The sequence below is a fragment of the Macaca thibetana genome, chromosome 14 (genome assembly GCF_024542745.1).
Source record: "Macaca thibetana thibetana isolate TM-01 chromosome 14, ASM2454274v1, whole genome shotgun sequence".
Taxonomy (NCBI): Eukaryota; Metazoa; Chordata; class Mammalia; order Primates; family Cercopithecidae; genus Macaca; species Macaca thibetana.
In genome coordinates this window covers 52,549,343-52,566,421 of record NC_065591.1, presented here as the reverse complement: position 1 = coordinate 52,566,421, position 17,079 = coordinate 52,549,343, and the positions used below count along the sequence as shown (strand labels likewise).

The following is a 17,079-nucleotide window of genomic DNA, read 5'->3' as shown; positions in this document are numbered from 1 at the left end:
ATTTATGAGCTCTGTTTTACTATGCTGAGCATTATGTCCAGTCTATACATAAAGGAACCGTAGCTCAGAAACGCTAAATAAAGTTATCAAGATCTATCTCCAAGAACGGTGACTGTGCCAAGGTTTACCACCACTCTGTATTCTTAACCACATCACTGTACTTTTGAAGAAATAAAGACAAAGTTCGAAAGTTAAAAATAGCTGTCTGTAAAGTAGGAGCTCCCCAAGCAAGGCCAGACCTCTGAGGGCCTTCCACACTGGGTAGATGGTTACTCTGGGTTTCCTCTGAGTTCCTTTTCCAACCCATAGAAAATTGTCTTCCACAAAACCAGTCTCTGGTGCCAAAAAGGCTGGGGACCGCTGCTTTAGAGCCTATCTTTCATCATGCTCTAGTTGCAGCAAAGAGGTGACTGATACTAGAATTCTTAGCAGCTGCTTGAGATTTGGGGCAAATTACCTCACAGCTCAGCCTCAGTTTCCAGTCTGTCTTAAGTGGACATAACAGGATCGCTGCCACGCTCACTGTGATAATTACATTTAGTAATATCTCTGAACATACTGAGCACTCCACAAATGCTTCTGAACCTGAATGTCTTACGGTAATGTGAAAGGAAATTGAGTCAGAGATCTGGACAGGGATCAAGCTTGCGAGAATGTGCTCACTAGGTGCTTTGGACTCTACTGAAATTCTAACAGGAGTCAATATTTTTCAATTACTTTTGAGAAGGAGTCTTGCTCTGTCACCCAGGCTGGAGTGCAGTGGCGCAACCATGACTCACTGCAACCTCCACCTCTCGGGTTCAAGCAATTCCCCTGCCTCAGCCTCCCAAGTAGCTGGGATTACAGGCGTGAGGCACCATGCCTGGCTAATTTTTGAACTTTTAGTAGAGACAAGGTTTTGTCATATTGTCCAGACTGGTCTCAAACTCCTGACCTCAAGTGATTTGCCTGCCTCAGCCTCCCAAAGTGCTGGGATTACAGGTGTGAACCACCATGCACGGCCTCAATTAATTTTTAAAATCAATTAAACTTTTCATAGAGGTAGTAAATTTATGTGGTCAAAAAATCTCCAAGCATAAGAGAATGGAAGGGAGACGTCTCTTCCTTCTCATTCCTATCCTACCCTTAAGTAGATAGCCACTGTTACTATTCTCTTATGAGGCTTTGTAGATTTTAATGCATATACAGTCTAAGATGAATATGTATTCTCCTACCTCACCCTGCTTTTTAAAGCGAGGATGTGATCTGATTTGTGCTTCAGGAGAGAGCCAGGGCTGGAGGAAACTGTACTGTTGGCCAGCTGGTGGCTGATGAGGACCAAACCAGGGCAGGGACTGTGGCTGAGGAAATGGCAGAGGGGAGAGATGTTACGGAGATAAAATTAAAAAGCCTTGTGGATTAATGAGCTGTGAGAAGAGGAGGATAAATGGTAATGACTGGGTGTTTGAGACCAAGGATGCCGATATAATTTCAAGAGTCCTGCAACAGAGTAGGAAGCAGGACTGCTAAGAACTGACTTGGTAATAACGCTTTTGCCTTTCATTCTCAAAATAAGCTTGTTGAAATATGTATTGGAGACAGGAAAGCTCAGAGAGTTTAAGTAACTTCACCTGGGACCTGGCTAATAGATGGCAGGGTTGACTATTTGAACTTTGTCTGAATTTCACAGTGTATGAGAAAGTGACACCCCATTATCTGGAAAACGGAAAATGGGAAGGGCAGGGATGGTTCTCCATCCACAGATGGACATTTCATTTGGGCTCCAGGAGAGGAGAGAGTTCCTGAAGGGGCACTGGGCTTAGTGATGGCAGCCCCCTCAGCCAGAAGGAAGTGAGTGTTGCTGCCTGGTGTCCTGGCCTTTACCTTTATTTCTAAGGGGCTGGACCTCCTGGATGTGGAGGTGGGAGTTAGCAGTCTTCATAGTCAGAGGGAGCCCAAGATCTCCCCTCTGGGGGACTGGCAGGCCTGTGGTCGAGCCCGCATGGAAGGTCTGCAGATATATCCTGCAGATAACATGATTCTTTTTCCTAAAGGCAGTTGGTCAAATGTGAGCCCAAGGATGATTTAATTTCACATTTTTATACTTCTTTCAATGGCCTAAATTCACAGATTACTAAAATTCCTTTGTCAGAACACAGATCCTGTCTTGGTTTGGAAAATGTGATCAGGACAGCTCTAAAGACATATGACATTGATGAGGCCTGTGGAAGAAAGAAGAGGGGATGACTGTGCATGGGGGTTAGGTTGGAGACACAAGATAAGAAGCAAGGTTTTGGCTGGGCTCGGTGGTTCTTGCCTGTAATCCCAGCACTTTGGGAGGCCAAGGTGTGTGGGTCACCTGAGGTCAGGAGTTCAAGACCAGCCTGGCCAACATGGTGAAACCCCCGCTTCTACAGAAATACAAAACTTAGCTGGGCATGATGGCAGGTGCCTGTAATCCCAGCTACTCAGGAGGCTGAGGTGGGAGATTCGCTTGAACGTGGGAGGAAGAGGTTGCAGTGAGCCGAGATCGTGCCATTGCACTCCAGCGTGGGTGACAGAAGAGACTCTGTCTCTAAAATATAAATAAATAAAAAAGAAGCAGCAGCAAGGTTTCAATTTCCGGTTGCCAGGAGGGTTCTTGCCTTTATCCTGGGCAGGACGGAGAAGGGCACCGGTGTCTCTGGAGAAGCTTCCTAGTTTTATAGTGGCTGCCGAGGCAGTTGCTCCATCTTGGTGTGGAGAACGGCTGTTTGAACAAATCTGGTTTCTGGTCCTTCAGAAAAGAGGCTCCTTCTCTCCCGTAGTTCAGGGCTTGGAAGTGATCTCATGCCAGTAAGCCAGGTCACCAGCATCTATGCGACTCTGTGTGGCCTGGGCAGAACTTTCACATTGACTGTTTCATTTGACCTTGGATACAGGCTAGGGTTCATCACTGCTCAGATGAGGAAGCCAAGGCCCAGAAAGGTTAAGCAACTTGCCTCAAGCCACTCAGCTCAAAAATAGCAGAGCCTAGATATTCTAACCCAGGTGTCATTAATGTGCCCATCTCATGCTTTGGAATAAGTGATTGGAAAGTACATTTGTCCTTCCAGGTTTGGGGAAGAAGGCTGCAGCTGGTCTGACAGTTAGTTGGCTGTGCTCAGTCCTTGAATTTATCTCAGGTTTTTCTCATGTTTTTCTAAGCCTGGTCTTCCAGTAGGACATAGGAGATGGAGTGTCTCCCGGGGAAGGGGACGATGGCTCAGTGTGGAGCTCCCCTGTGCCCCTCACAAACCTGAGCCCTTGCCGAGCCACCTGTGAGCCCCTCCAGGCCCAGGGCACACCCTCTTGTGGCGGCAGCCTGTCTGCTGGTGCTTTGTACACAGTGTTTCTGAGATGCTCTGGCCACTCCCTCTCTTTCTTCATTACCCTTTGGGAAGGAGGCCACTGAAAGCATCTGAAAATCCGGGTTCTATAGACATTTCGCAGAGGCCCCAGCCAGGCCCCCTCTGCTTTCTTTGGCAGGTCGGCACCCCATGCACCTGCCTTCCTGGTTGCTCACTCAGCTGGTGGGCCTTTCAGCTGCACTTCTGTGGGGAAGACATACTCTTGTCTAAGGAAGCAGTAGCCCCTCTGTGGAGATGGTGCTGGGAGTGGGAGGTGGGAAGGATGCATCTTGGTGTGAGATCCTGGAAGGAGAGATTCACTTGTTGCTTGTTTCTCATGTTTCTCTCTGGAAAGAGCGAGGGGCATAGGATGAAGTGGCATGTCAGGGCCAGGTGGCCAGAACAGGGCTGGTGCCCTGAACAGTGAGCTGAGGAGAGAACTCACTTCAGAATCACTTTCTCCTGGGCAGGAACCTTGAGCACAGATAGGCAAGCTCCTGGGCTGAATGTGCGGGAACCTTTCTTGGCTTGGCTCCGCAGCCGTTCCTTATCCCCCCAGGGGCCACCGCAGGCTGCCCAGCCTGCCTTGGGGGTAGCTGTACAGACATTCCCGGCAGGACCGTGACAAGAAGTAAATGTAGGCGATTTGTCCTTGTTCTGTTCCAGCTTGTACATTAGCATCCCTTGACATGAGTTATTTGTCTTGATTTCTTTAAATTCCTAAGTGGATTATAATTTTTCTCTTGGTATTATTTGACAGCAGTCATTTTTCAAGGTTTCACTACGTTCTTTAAATACTTAGAATATTTGGAACAAGTTTAGGAAAAGACTGCCATCTTCAGGTTGGACGGTGCAGTGCAGGGCCCAGTGTGTCTGAGGGCACCTCGCGGATGCTGAGAACTAGCAGGTTTGTAGTGTAGGGCTTTTTCTTCCTTTTCCACAAAGATTGAACTGCCTTCATCAGAGATCGCTAGAATGTATTGGCAGTCCTTTTAAAAAGAGAAAAAAGCCCCAGTGACAACTGTTGGAAGTTGTACGTTGTGATTTGTTTCATCTACAGTGATGGGCAACCTCCTAGGCTGCCCCCACGCCACTTTTGGGAACAGACTTTGCATGCCTTAGAGGAAGGTAGGAAGCAGGTATCTGGAAAGGGTACTGTGTGCCTGAGGGAAATGCGGAGGCCAGACCCCACAAGACTTCCCTGCACTGCCGCTACCCTTCACCCTAGCACCGATGGTAACATCAGAACAGTAGGAATCGCCTTAATGTGTCTGAAACTTTCCCTCTCTTCATTTCTGCTTTAAGTTTTAATATGTCCAGTTTTTTTGTTATCAGAGGGACAGTATTAATTTCACATTATTTCGTCCAAAGTAAAGAAACATCATGATTCTTCCAGAAAGTAACAACAACAAATTATGTGCTATGTATGGTGTTATGTGTTCCTTGCATTATCTCATTTAATATTCTTGACACTCTGATACAGTAGGTACTATTATTATTCCTGCATTATATTTCTACTAAGTATACGTATTTCCACTATGGATGTGGAAACTGCAGCAGAGAGGGCTATAATCACTTGCCCTGGATGACTCAGTTGGGAAGTGGTGCCACTGTTTGAATTCAAACCCAGATCCCTCCTGACTCCACAGTCCAGGTGCTCATCACTCCTCACTGCAGGCTCGCTAAGCAGCAAAGAACAGCAAGGACCAGAAAACAAAGTGACGTCATAGAGCAGCTTTGAAGGAAGACGAAGTCCTTTATTAAACCCCCAGGGTATCTCAGAAGCCCTTTGCAAGTGAATGGTTGAGTTTCGAGGGTTGCATTCACCTTTATTTTTGTTTGCAACTGCTATGAAGAGTAACTGGAGGGATGATGGCAATAGGAAGAGAAAATGGACATTTCTCCAAGTCAAAATAGAAATCCACATATTCAGATGGCATCAGGTACCGCATGGCATCCTTGATCCATGTAGGGTTTTACTGGTGCAACATCTGTCCTTTTGGTGAACCCTACCTGCAGATAAGCATCCCAGCTCCTGTCCAGCTGTCCTGAGCATTTGAGCTGTAGGAAAGCTTTGCAGGCTGACCCAAGCTCCTTTAGAGCCCAAGGAACTTGTGGCCAACACAGAATAAACATCCTGAAGTAGTGTTTTTTGCTTCCTTTTACGGTTCTTTCCCTTCCTCAGAAAAACTCCATAATCTTTCAAGATAGTTTTTGATTGGTGGTTTATTTAATAAAATAATTGTGTAAGCCAAATTGAAGTGCATGGCCCATAGGAAAAGCAGTATTCTGCTGCTTCATGACTCCTCACCTCCCAGTTCTACTTTTTGGGGACCATTGTTTGCAGCTTTTTCAGCCATGTCTTTGTATTAATATATTTACCTCCACCTTTCTAAATAACATGCTTATATTGTATATCTTATTCCATTGATTTTAGGCCTCATCTATTGACTTCTTAACATAGAAGACTACGATTTAGTTCTCCAAATTTAGTATATGCCCCCCCACCCATCTTCCTTTCAGTCCCCTTATGTACTTATATCACGTTAAAAAAAAATTAACATTCAGTTAATTTTACAAACCCATATAAATTTTGCACACAGCGTGGTTAATGTTATATATTGGAACCATTGTCTTAATTGTAAAACTTTTTTTTTTTTTCTGGGGTATATGGTTGTCTTTTAAAAAAATTGTTCAGTTTTACATACCTACACCAATTCATCCTCAAAGTTTCCAGGAGAACTCTTATGTTCTTCTCCAGATGGTGAGATATAAATCAGGTCTATTCTCTTGGTGGCATCCTGCCAGGAGTTCTCAGCTGCATGGATCCACTCTGGACTGGTTGCTGACCTGGCTGGTTTCTTCACCTTTCTTCTATGTTAGGCCCCATCTCTTTTTAAAATTTATTCCCTCATTTTGTAGGAACATATCCTTCTCTAGCTCCCTGGGAACAAGTTGCAAGGAAGGTCAGTTTTCTGATACCTTAAATATCTGAAAGAGTGTTCTGCTTTCGTGTACAGTGGGTAACTTGGTGTTCATTACGGTTTTTGCCTTGGACTTGTGAAACTTTATTCATGTTTTCTAGGTGATTTCCATATGTTTTCTCCTTGCTAATGAATAATACTGTATGTTTAATGTTGGAGAATAAGGTCATTCGTATAAAAAGAGCAGATAAATGCTGATTTAGTTAATGTGATATGTAGAAGTGGTATTGACTGTATTTATTATCCCCATCTTCTCTGTAGGAATTTATGAGAACATATATTTATTTGGGAAAGATACAATTCTTAGAGGCAATAAGCTTGCTCTGTACAATCACTCTAGGTTCTACGAAGATGAGCACTTCGTTGTTAGCTCATGGATGCCTGGTGCCTAGCACAGTGCCTGGCATATATGATGGATGATAGGTGTGCTGGTTCATTCTACTAAAATCTGTAGAAGAAACAGGCAGAGTGAGTACCTTTTCCATCGTTGACCTCGAGATGTTGATTATCAGTTGTGCCTCTACTGAGTGACTAGGGGACTCTTTTGGAGAAGTCAAAATTAGCCTCTGCTTTGGATATTGAGGAAATCTAGTCTTGGGCCTTGTATATGTGAGTCATTGATATTCACCTTTTTTCTGCTCCTATCTTGCTTCCAAATGCCTGTTTTCTTTTATGAGTGTTTGTTTTGTGCCCTATAGAACAGAATTGCCCTTTTTTGTTTTATGTGCCACCTTCACTTTTGGGGAAACCACCATTGCTGGAGAAGAAATGGGATTTATTTGGGAAGGAGGGAAGCAAATAAATAATCCACCTTAGCACACTTCCCTTATAAGGACAACTGGCAAGACTGGAAATAGAGCCTCACCAAATGATTTTTAGGTTAATTTCATTAAAACTTGAACCCAACATATAGATATCTTCCTTTCAGCCTTCTGGATTTGGGGACAGAAGGATTCCTGACCTACCCAGGTTGAATGAAGTAGAGAGGGTGGTCTGTTTGTTTCAATGCTGTGGTCTCCAGGGCATCTTCTGTAGTACTTTGTATTCTTAGAAACAGAGTCACCACCTCTTGGCAGCAGTGAAGCCACTCAGATGCCAATGGTCAGAGTTTGGTTTCAAGTCACCAGCCTTGTAGAGACAGTGCCCAATTTCCTTTGGCAAAGACAGCCTGCCCTTCTCTGTTCATTTCAGCCTTGAACACAGAGGTAAATTCGTCAAAATAGAAACCTTTGTGGACTCTGTCTGATGCGTTTGTGAATCATGTTTGTCCATAATTCCAATTTAACTTCATAGAAGCTTTAAAACATGGTTTAGTTTTTTTGTTGTTGTTCCTTTCCCAAATCAACTTTCAAAAAACGATGGTTTAACAGTGTTGGAAAGGCTTAGACATTTTCTTCTGGGGGACAGTGTGATTGATGTTTGCAGCAAACGCAAGGGCTGTGGTGTTGACAGATCCAAGTTTTATTAACTCCAGGACTATTCCTGGATGTATGACCTCAGGCAAGTCAGTTCATCTCTAAGCTTCTATTTCCTTGTCTGTGAAATGATTTAAATTAAATCCACCTCCAGCAGCATCATGAGGCAAAGATTACCTGAGATCACATCTATAAGCAACACCATTGCTCACAGTGCCCAGTGGACACAAGTTCTCTGCCTTCCTTCAGGCACAGGTGAGAGGCCCACACCCTGAGCAGCTGGTTATGAGGCGGCCACGATCAGGGATTTGAACAGTCACTTGGCTTCACTGCTTGTTCCCAGCTCTTGGCTTATTTGTGTTTTTTTTTTTTTTTTTTTTTACTAGGCAGGAGGGATAGCAAAAGCAGGAAAGTTCTTTTGCTTCTACCTCAGGATCTAGTGAATCTCACATGATAATAAACTATAACAATGGTCATTTTAGCTATAATTTATTGAACATGAACGCTTCTTTTTTTTGTTTTGTTTTGTTTTGAGATGGAGTCTCTCTCTTATGCTCAGGCTGGAGTGTAGTGGTGTGATCTTGGCTCACTGCAGTCTCTGCCTCCTGGGTTCAAGCAATTCTCCTGCCTCAGCCTCCCAAGTAGCTGGGATTACAGGTGCGTGCCACCACACTCAGCTAATTTTTGTATTTTTAGTAGAGACGAGGTTTCTCCATGTTGGCCAGGCTGGTCTCGAACTCCTGACCTCAAGTGATCCACCTTCCTCGGCCTCCCAAGTTCTGGGATTAGAGGTGTGAGCCACCAATCCCAGCCCCTGTCAAACATTTCTTATATGCCAGGTCCTATGCCGAGCACTTTCAGCTATTATATCCCCATTGCACAGATGAGAAGTCTGAGGTTTCAGGTTTGTGTCTGGCTCCAAGGCTTTTGTGCTTTACACTCAGCACCTTGCTTTTCAGGTGCACCTTCATGGTCCCCATCGGTATGTGGTAGATTTTACCCCCATTCACCTTCTTGACCTGTGGATGTCAGGGCCATGGTCCCCATTTCCAGCAGTGCAGTGCAGTGCAAGGGACATTTTGATGTTAAGCGCAAAGACTTCAAGTTTCCCAGCTTCTCAACTTCATCCCAGCTCTGACCTGGCCTGGGGCAGCTAGTGAGGCAGAACAGCTAGGAGTGAGGAGCCTGAAGGGAGACTCAGATTCAGCTCAGTGGGTCCCCAAGGCTTGTGTCTCATGCCTCCCGTAAATTCACTCCCTGCAGAAGGCACTAGAATAGACAGAAACGGTGCCTTCCAGAACTGGGGAGGTCTGAGAGCTAGCTGTAAGCAGAAGTTATAAATCAGGGTTGGATGGATGGATACATAGCCAGTTGTCTAGGTAATAAAGAAACAGTGCCTTTTGCTGTGTACTCCACGTTCCACTTTGTGTTTCTGATTGCCTTTATACCAGCGTCTGTGCCCACACCTTTGCCTGTGTTTTTTTTTTTTTTTTTTCACTTTTGCCCACTGAGACTAGAAAGACCAGAAGTTTCTTAGCAGCTATGACTGTGCCTCATACATTTCCATGAGCTGTTGTTTATAATTGGAAAAAGTGATGTGGCAACATTTGAGAAAATGTATAAAAAGCTCAAAGATATTCCCTCCTACCCTTATAATCTCACCTCTTCCCACCCCCAAGTCTCACTTCCCTAACATAGTAGCTTTTACTTTTAACCTGTTTAAAAATAATTTCTTCCCACTTTTACTTTTAACCTTTTTAAAAATATTTTCTTACTTCTCAGGCATACACTATTGTTTTATAGTATCTCCCAGCTTCTGTCTTAATGCCAGGCAGCTAGTCCATGCAGCTGCATCCATGTCAGAGCTTGATAGGGTCCTCTTTTTCACTTCACCTGATATCTTTTAGGATTTTTGAAGCTTTGGAAAAGATACCACTCTGATGTTGAATAGGAGAGGGACCTGGTCCTCTTCCAAAAGATACTGGCCCCAGTTGCACTGCCTCTATATGCAACACTGGCATCAGATGGAGTGTCCAGCCTCCTGTCTTTTGGCATGGTGGCCAGAGATCCAAATGTGGGTAGCAAGTTATAGATTTAAACCAGTACTCCTTCAGGATATATTTCACAGGATTTTGTGACCGAGTTTGAGAAACTCTAGATTATATGTTTAAAAATGTTTTTTTATGGAAGTGCCTTTTTAAGAGATAAGGTCTTACTCTGTTGCCCAGGCTGAAGTGCAGTGGCATGATCATAGCTCCATTGCACCTTTGATTTTCCAGGCTCAAGTGATCCTCCTGCCTTAGCCTCCAAGTAGCTGGGACTACAGGCATGCACTGCCACACCTGGTGAATTTTTTTTTTTTTTTTTTTTTTTTTTTTTCTGGTAGAGCTGAGGTCTCACTGTGTTGTCCAGGCTGTTCTCGAACTCTTGAGCTCAAATGATTCTCCCTCCTTGGCCTTCCAAGGTGCTGATATTAAAGGCATGAGCCACCAGGCCCAGTCAGTGGCACTGCTTTTAATACTCTAATATTTACTTTGAATCTCTAAGAGGAGAAGTCTTATTAAAACAATAATAGCTAGATTTTATTGAGTGCTTATTCTTGTTAGATCTAGGATCCCTGGTGAAGTCTGTGGAGTGTCTTATTTAAACCCTGTAACAATCCAGTGAAGTGAATGCCATCACGGTCCCCATTTTAGAGACTAGAGAGGCACTTGCCCAGTATCATAGCTAATTTGCCTTAGGCACAGTGTTTTGTACTTGAGCAGGATGAGTCTACCACACAATCTTGTTTTGTTTTTTTTTTTTAAAGCAGGCCCCGATGATTAGGTTCCAGGGACTGTATATTCTTAACCCATGTATAATACTCAGCTTTGCCCAAGCCTTCTGTTACTTGGGACCTCCTGTGGAATAGATTAGTACTCGGTATAGTAGTTGGAGAATTGCCAGTTTAATTTGGAATGTGAGCAGACTTGGACTGCTAGATAAAGAAGGCAGATGGAGTTTCTCATTGAAATCTATTTGGTTCTGAGGCCCATGGAGCCCTTGCATCCCCAGGTTTCTTGGTCTGTGTCACATTATGTTGGTGTTACTGCCTATGCAGTGGGAGAGGCATGCCTGAAGGGTCTCTGGAGTACAGCATCTAGACCAGTGGTTCTCAAATTTGGCTGTATATTGGAATTCGCTGAAGAAGCTTTAAAAATTACTGATGTTTGACCTCATTCTCAGACATTCCAGTTTAATCTAGATTGTGCTCAGGCCTTTGTGATGTTTAAATGCTCCTTGGTTATTCTGATGTAGCCTGGGTTGAGACCCATTGGTTTGGACACACTCCTTTGTGGTCCAGTTACCATGTCTTATCCCAAAGCAAGGGGAAGAAAAGGGTTCACTTTGTGAGTGAAATGACTTAACGTGGTTTAGAGGTTTTTGTTTGTTTTGTCATGAATGAGTGACCTATGTTCTTTTTCATCAGCCATGTATGGCCTTGTAGATTTTCTCTGTGATCTATACCCCAATCCTAACTTTGCACTGACAGTGACATATTGAGCAGTCCTTATGCAGAAGTTTTGGATTGGTTACTAAGGGGACTGGTGACAAAGAGGCTCAGCACTCTTACTCCTACTGGAAGAAGGAAGTGGGTACCATTGCTAAGATCACTGTATCCACGCTGTTCCAGGAGAGCTGAGACAAGAAGTGCATTCTGGGTTATGACATGAGCTAACTGCACACAGATTTCTTATTGGACTCCAAAGAGTATCACTGTCATTTTCAGTTTTGTCAGGTGAAATTGGGTAATATAATTGTTTCTTGGTTTGATAGCTGGGTAACTTAAGCTGTTGTAATTAATGTGTCTGCAAAAAAAAGCCTTTTTTAGGTATTTCAGAAAATACATGTCCTTGTCAGTAAAAAACAATGATTGTCTCCACCCTAAGCTATAATCGCTTTTCTAAACATGCTCATCATTTCAGAAGCGTTGATCCTAGGCTCAAAAGCCTAATTCCAGAATTTTGGTACTACTGCTCTTTATCCAGTTCAAGATGGATGAGTCCCAGGTTGATCAAAGAGTTTGTAATGGGAATATTTCTTTTGGTTTCTTACAGTACAACAAACACCTCTTCGTGCACATTGGGCATGCCAACCATTCTTACAGTGACCCGTTGCTTGAATCAGTGGACATTCGTCAGATTTATGACAAATTTCCTGAAAAGAAAGGTGGCTTAAAGGAGCTGTTTGGAAAGGGCCCTCAAAATGCCTTCTTCCTCGTAAAATTCTGGGTGAGTAAGACATTGCTGTGATTTCCGTGGTTTTTGTCTGAATGGTCACATCTCTTAAGTGAGCACAGTGCAGCACAGCTGGCTGTGGATTTACACTGAGTGCACCTTCATGTGCTTCTGCACAATTGCCACGGGAGCATGGACTCACACCTGTGAATGGTCCTCATGCCGGCCTTGTGCATCCACATGGCACACCTGGGTAACATTCTCTGTCCCTGCCAAAGGGCAGGAGGGACAAGCAGCCTCTTTGGACTTCACTTACTCACAGATGGCTGGAGTAATAATTGAAAATGTGAGGCACTGTACCCTCTTTCTGTTTCTTCTCCATTAATCAGAGCAATCTATAAATTCCATTGGTGTGCAGGACCCGGAGCTGGGATGAAGATAAAGTTACACGCTTCAAGATTTTGTAAGCATCAGAGAGGAAATAGAATTACTTTGCCCAGTGTATACTTTATTTGTGCTTTAAAATGATGGGCAAATTCCCCTGGCTGCTGCAGCTTTGCTGATGTTCCAGAGCCTCTGAGAGGAGCTTTGCCACTCCTTCGGCACTAGTGAGGCTTGGGCCAGGGGAATGCTAATGGGTCAGAATGGGCATAAGGATAATGTGTGTGTGCTGAGGCATTAGGCGCACCAGTAGACCAGATAACCTGCTAGCACTGCGAGTTTATGATTCCTCAGCCTTTACACACATTTTTTTTTTTTAAACTTTTGTAAATGTTTGTGCTCCTTAGCATGGCATTAAAGGCCCTTAGCGACATGGTTCCAGGGTAGCTTCCTCTTGTATCCTGCCAAACCCCTGCTGCCCCACCTGCCCAGTCTATGCTCCGCCTTCTGTTTGTCTAGATGGACTTTCTGCTCCTTTCTGCCTGTACCACTGGGCCAGCTCCTTCTCTTCCGTGAGACAATAGCTCCACTATAATAGAACCTTCCCCATGTAAGCAGACCATTGATTTCTCTTCTACTCCCATTGCATTTGGTCATCACTTCCCACGCTGTGTCATGATTGTTTGGATGTGTCCCCCTTCCTCTGGACTCTGCCACAGGGGGCCTTATTCATATAGTGGCTTCCATTTATATGCTTGCTTTGTGCTAGGAGCTGTGCTGAATGCTTTACGTGCATTTCATTTCATCCTCCAAGGTTTAGGTGGAATTTGCCTCAGCTCCACCTAGGAAAAAAGGCTCACAGATCACCAGAGACAGGATTGTGGGTTGGGTACCTGGAGCTTGACATCAGATCTGTGTGACTTCAGTGTCCCTGCTCTCTTTCCTTGTTGCTTAATCCCTTGATCTGTCAACCTAAGCCTCTTCGTATCTCTATACCAAGCAAGAACCCTACACAAAAAAGCCCAACAGATGTGAGAACAAATGGATGAATTAAAGAAAAATTTATGTTTTAGGTTCCTTGGAAGGAAATTTGCATATTAAATTAGCTTGTTTTGTATCTTTTATCATTTTGTGCTTCCATATTGAAATTTGGTTAGTAGGCCAGGCACAGTAGCTCACGCCTGTAATCCCAGCACTTTGGGAGGCTGAGGCAGGGTTATTACATGAGCTCAGGAGTTTGAGACCAGCCTGCGCCAAATAGCAAAACCCTGTCTATGAAAAATACAAAATTAGCCAGATGTGGTGGTGCACACCTGTAGTCTGAGCTACTCAGGAGGCTGAGGTGGGAGGATAGCTTGAGCCCAGGAAGTCGAGGCTGCACTGAGCTATGATTGTGCCCCTGCACTCCCGCGTAAGTAACAGAGCAAGACCCTGTTCCAAAAAAATAAATTTGGATAGTAGATGTAGCCTTCTACTTATAATAATGGATGTTGGGTCAGTAATACACATGGACAACCTGAAAAAGCGATCACAGTCACATTTTCCTTTTCTGAATTGGTGGCTGCCTTCTAGTAATTTGGCTGGTGGTTGGAGATCAGTTATATGGTAACAGAGTAGCTTTCAAAATGTGGCCTGTGAACCCCTAGGGAGTTCCTTGATATCATTTTAACGGGTTGACAAGGTCAAAACTATTTTTGTTGTAATACCAAGACATGATTTGCCTTTTGCATTCTGCTTATATTCACACTGATGATACAAAAGCAGTGGGATAGAACTGCTTTAGTATGAATCAGAGCAGTGGCTCTGCTGCTAAAATTCATGCAGTTGAAAAAAAAAGTCCTTCATGAATTTTATTACAACCTAGAGTACACATTGAAAATGAACACATGAGTCTATCACATCAAGGAAAACAAATGACATTATTTGTTGCTAAAGATAAAATTTGGGCTTTTTTTTTTTTTTTTTTTTTTTTTTTTTGAGACGGAGTCTTGCTCTGTCTCCCAGGCTGGAGTGCAGTGGCTGGATCTCAGCTCACTGCGAGCTCCGCCTCCCGGGTTTACGCCATTCTCCTGCCTCAGCCTCCCGAGTAGATGGGACTACAGGCGCCCGCCACCTCGCCCGGCTAGTTTTTTGTAATTTTTAGTAGAAACGGGGTTTCACCCTGTTAGCCAGGATGGTCTCGATCTCCTGACCTTGTGATCCGCCCGTCTTGGCCTCCCAAAGTGCTGGGATTACAGGCTTGAGCCACCGCGCCTGGCACAAAATTTGGGCTTTCAAATGAAAATTAGAATATTGGGAAATTTGTGTCTACCTTAGTGAACTTCTCAATACTTAAATACTTTTCTGATAAGATCCACCATGATATTGACAAATGTAATCTGATACAGTGTTAGAGCAATGGATTTAAATGTAACAGAGTTGGAAAAATTCATTGAGATGGTTTCAGATTCCACATTCCAGCCTACTATTAAGAAACTACTACTCCTTGTTGACTTTTGATGTAGTATCAAAGGAAAATGACCACTATTATCTGAGGAGTCTGTCACATAATGTAAAGCAGAACTACCTGTCTCATTAATTTTTTAAAAATACAGGCATGTTAAATGTTTTTTTAAAATGTGTATCAACATGTAATTAGCTTATTATTTCTTTTCTTTTGTTTGAGATGAAGTCTCACTCTTGTCCCCTAGGCTGGAGTGCGATGGCGCGATCTCAGCTCACTGCAACCTCCACCTCCCGGGTTCAAATGATTCTCTTGCCTCAGCCTCCCAAGTAGCTGGGATTACATGCCCAGCTAATTTTTGTATTTTTCATAGAGCCGGGGTTTCAACATGTTGGCGAGGCTGGTCTCGAACTCCTGACCTCAGGTGATCCACCTGTCTCAGCCTCCCAAAGTGCTGGGAATTACAGGCGTGAGCAACTGCGCCGGCCTGTTAGCTTATTATTTCTTAAAATGAAGTAATATTTTAAAATTTTCTCAGTTTTAATTTCCAATAAAGAAAATATAGATGTAACCTACAGTAAGCAAAGGTCTTTGAGGTCCTCAATAATTTTTTTGGTCCTGTTTGCAGTATCATACATGATCACCAAACTGCTGCTAGAATGTTTACGCCTGTTACGGCAAATTCAAAACCCAGGAAAGACGACTCCTGGGAATTTACTTTGGGTCAGGGTCAGGCTGTCTGGTGCATCAATAATTTATTTATGAGTTTAAGGGGGTCCTGTGATCAAAAAGTTTGAGAGCCACTATTTTAAAGGGTATAAAAAGAGGTTGTTTATCCATGTGAATGAAAGCTAATTAGAAATTATAGAATGTTATGAAAAGAAGCCATTTGCAGTAATTTCAAATTAAACTGTTTTTAAGTAAGATTTCTGATAATTAGCATATTGTTTGAATATAAAGTAGTATAGAGAGTGCTTAGAAAGTGTTTTTTGGTTTTGCCTCCAAAATTGCCCTTATTTTACCCAGTGGATGATTTTAATAAATATTTTCCATGGTGGAGCCCTTCAGTCATAAATCCTCAAATAATGAAGTCTAGATTGCAGATGTTTAGCGTATGGTAGCTGATGGGAGATGTGCAAATTTAGAAACAATTACTCTGAGATCAGATACTTGTTTATTAAGATTTGCAGAATTAAAATGGAGAACTTCCATGAATGTGATAGAAAACATCACTCCTTCAGTACAGTTGTTAGGAATACCTAACCTTTATAAAGAAATTCAGTCATAACTATGTTAAAATGAAGGCGGGAAGGCAATTTAAATTTGGTTTGCAATTTGAAATGTCATTGGCTTCCTCTAATGACTCAGTAAGAATGAATTACATTTAGAATATCTATCATTGGATATCAGTAGGTGCTTCCAGTGGGTGTTTCTGAAGTACGTTTCACACCCCCTTCAAAATATCTTTTAGCAGTATGCTTAGCAGATGTGCTTATTTTTGTTACAACAGAGGCTCTATACCTAGTCCTTTTCTTCTCTCTTTTTCAAATGGCCTAAAGTCTCTAGGCTGTCAGTATCAGCCTGACTCTTACTTGTTCATTTGATTGTTCCTGAATTCGGTTTTCAGAATGTCTGCTACGTCCAACCTGGGCTTGGTCAGGCTAGACCATGTGAGGGGTTTGCTATGGAAAAATACTATGTGTTACCTAAAGTACCTGCACTTAAGCCCCAGATGCAGGCACTTCAGCTCTGCCAGTTGACACTTTGAGGCAAATGGGATGGCGATGAGCCAAGTAGCAGTCACTCCACTGATTTTAGGGTGGAAGACTCTACTGGCATCCCAGGCCCCAAAGCATAAATGAATAACAGAGTCAAGGATGCCAGCATGAGCACCCCTCTACCATATAAGCTTTACATTGTCCATGCCTTCATGGTGTGGGACCCCTTAAAAGCCCCTGTGAATGGCTGTTTATCTGTTAAGATCTTTTTTAAGAGCCTTATTGAGGTATAATTTACATACTATAAAAATCACTCATGTTAAATGTACAGTTTAGGCTGGGCACGGTGGCTCACACCTGTAATCCCAGCACTTTGGGAGGCCGAGGCAGGCAGATTATGAGGTCAGGAGATCAAGACCATCCTGGCTAACATGGTTAAACCCTATCTCTACTAAAAATACAAAAAATTCGCTGGGTGTGGCGGCAGGCGCCTGTAGTCCCAGCTACTCGGGAGGCTGAGGCAAGAGAATGGTGTGAACCTGGGAGGCGGAGCTTGCAGTGAGCCAAGATCGTG

The 17,079-nt window shown here is 43.4% G+C and overlaps 1 protein-coding gene and 1 non-coding gene across 10 annotated transcripts in view; one reads left to right on the top strand and one right to left on the bottom strand.

Moving 5' to 3' along the window:
• Nucleotides 1-17,079, top strand: part of TEAD1 (TEA domain transcription factor 1) — a 270,999-nt gene that overhangs the window by 216,885 nt on the left and 37,035 nt on the right. For all 9 annotated transcript variants that reach the window (XM_050757431.1, XM_050757428.1, XM_050757427.1 and 6 more), the window contains one exon: nucleotides 11,844-12,017. In XM_050757431.1, coding sequence (XP_050613388.1) covers nucleotides 11,844-12,017 — 174 coding nt within the window. The remainder of the gene's footprint in view (nucleotides 1-11,843; nucleotides 12,018-17,079) is intronic.
• Nucleotides 15,404-15,575, bottom strand: LOC126936716 (small Cajal body-specific RNA 16). The gene has a single exon (XR_007719535.1). It is a non-coding gene; the product is annotated as a small Cajal body-specific RNA 16 (non-coding RNA).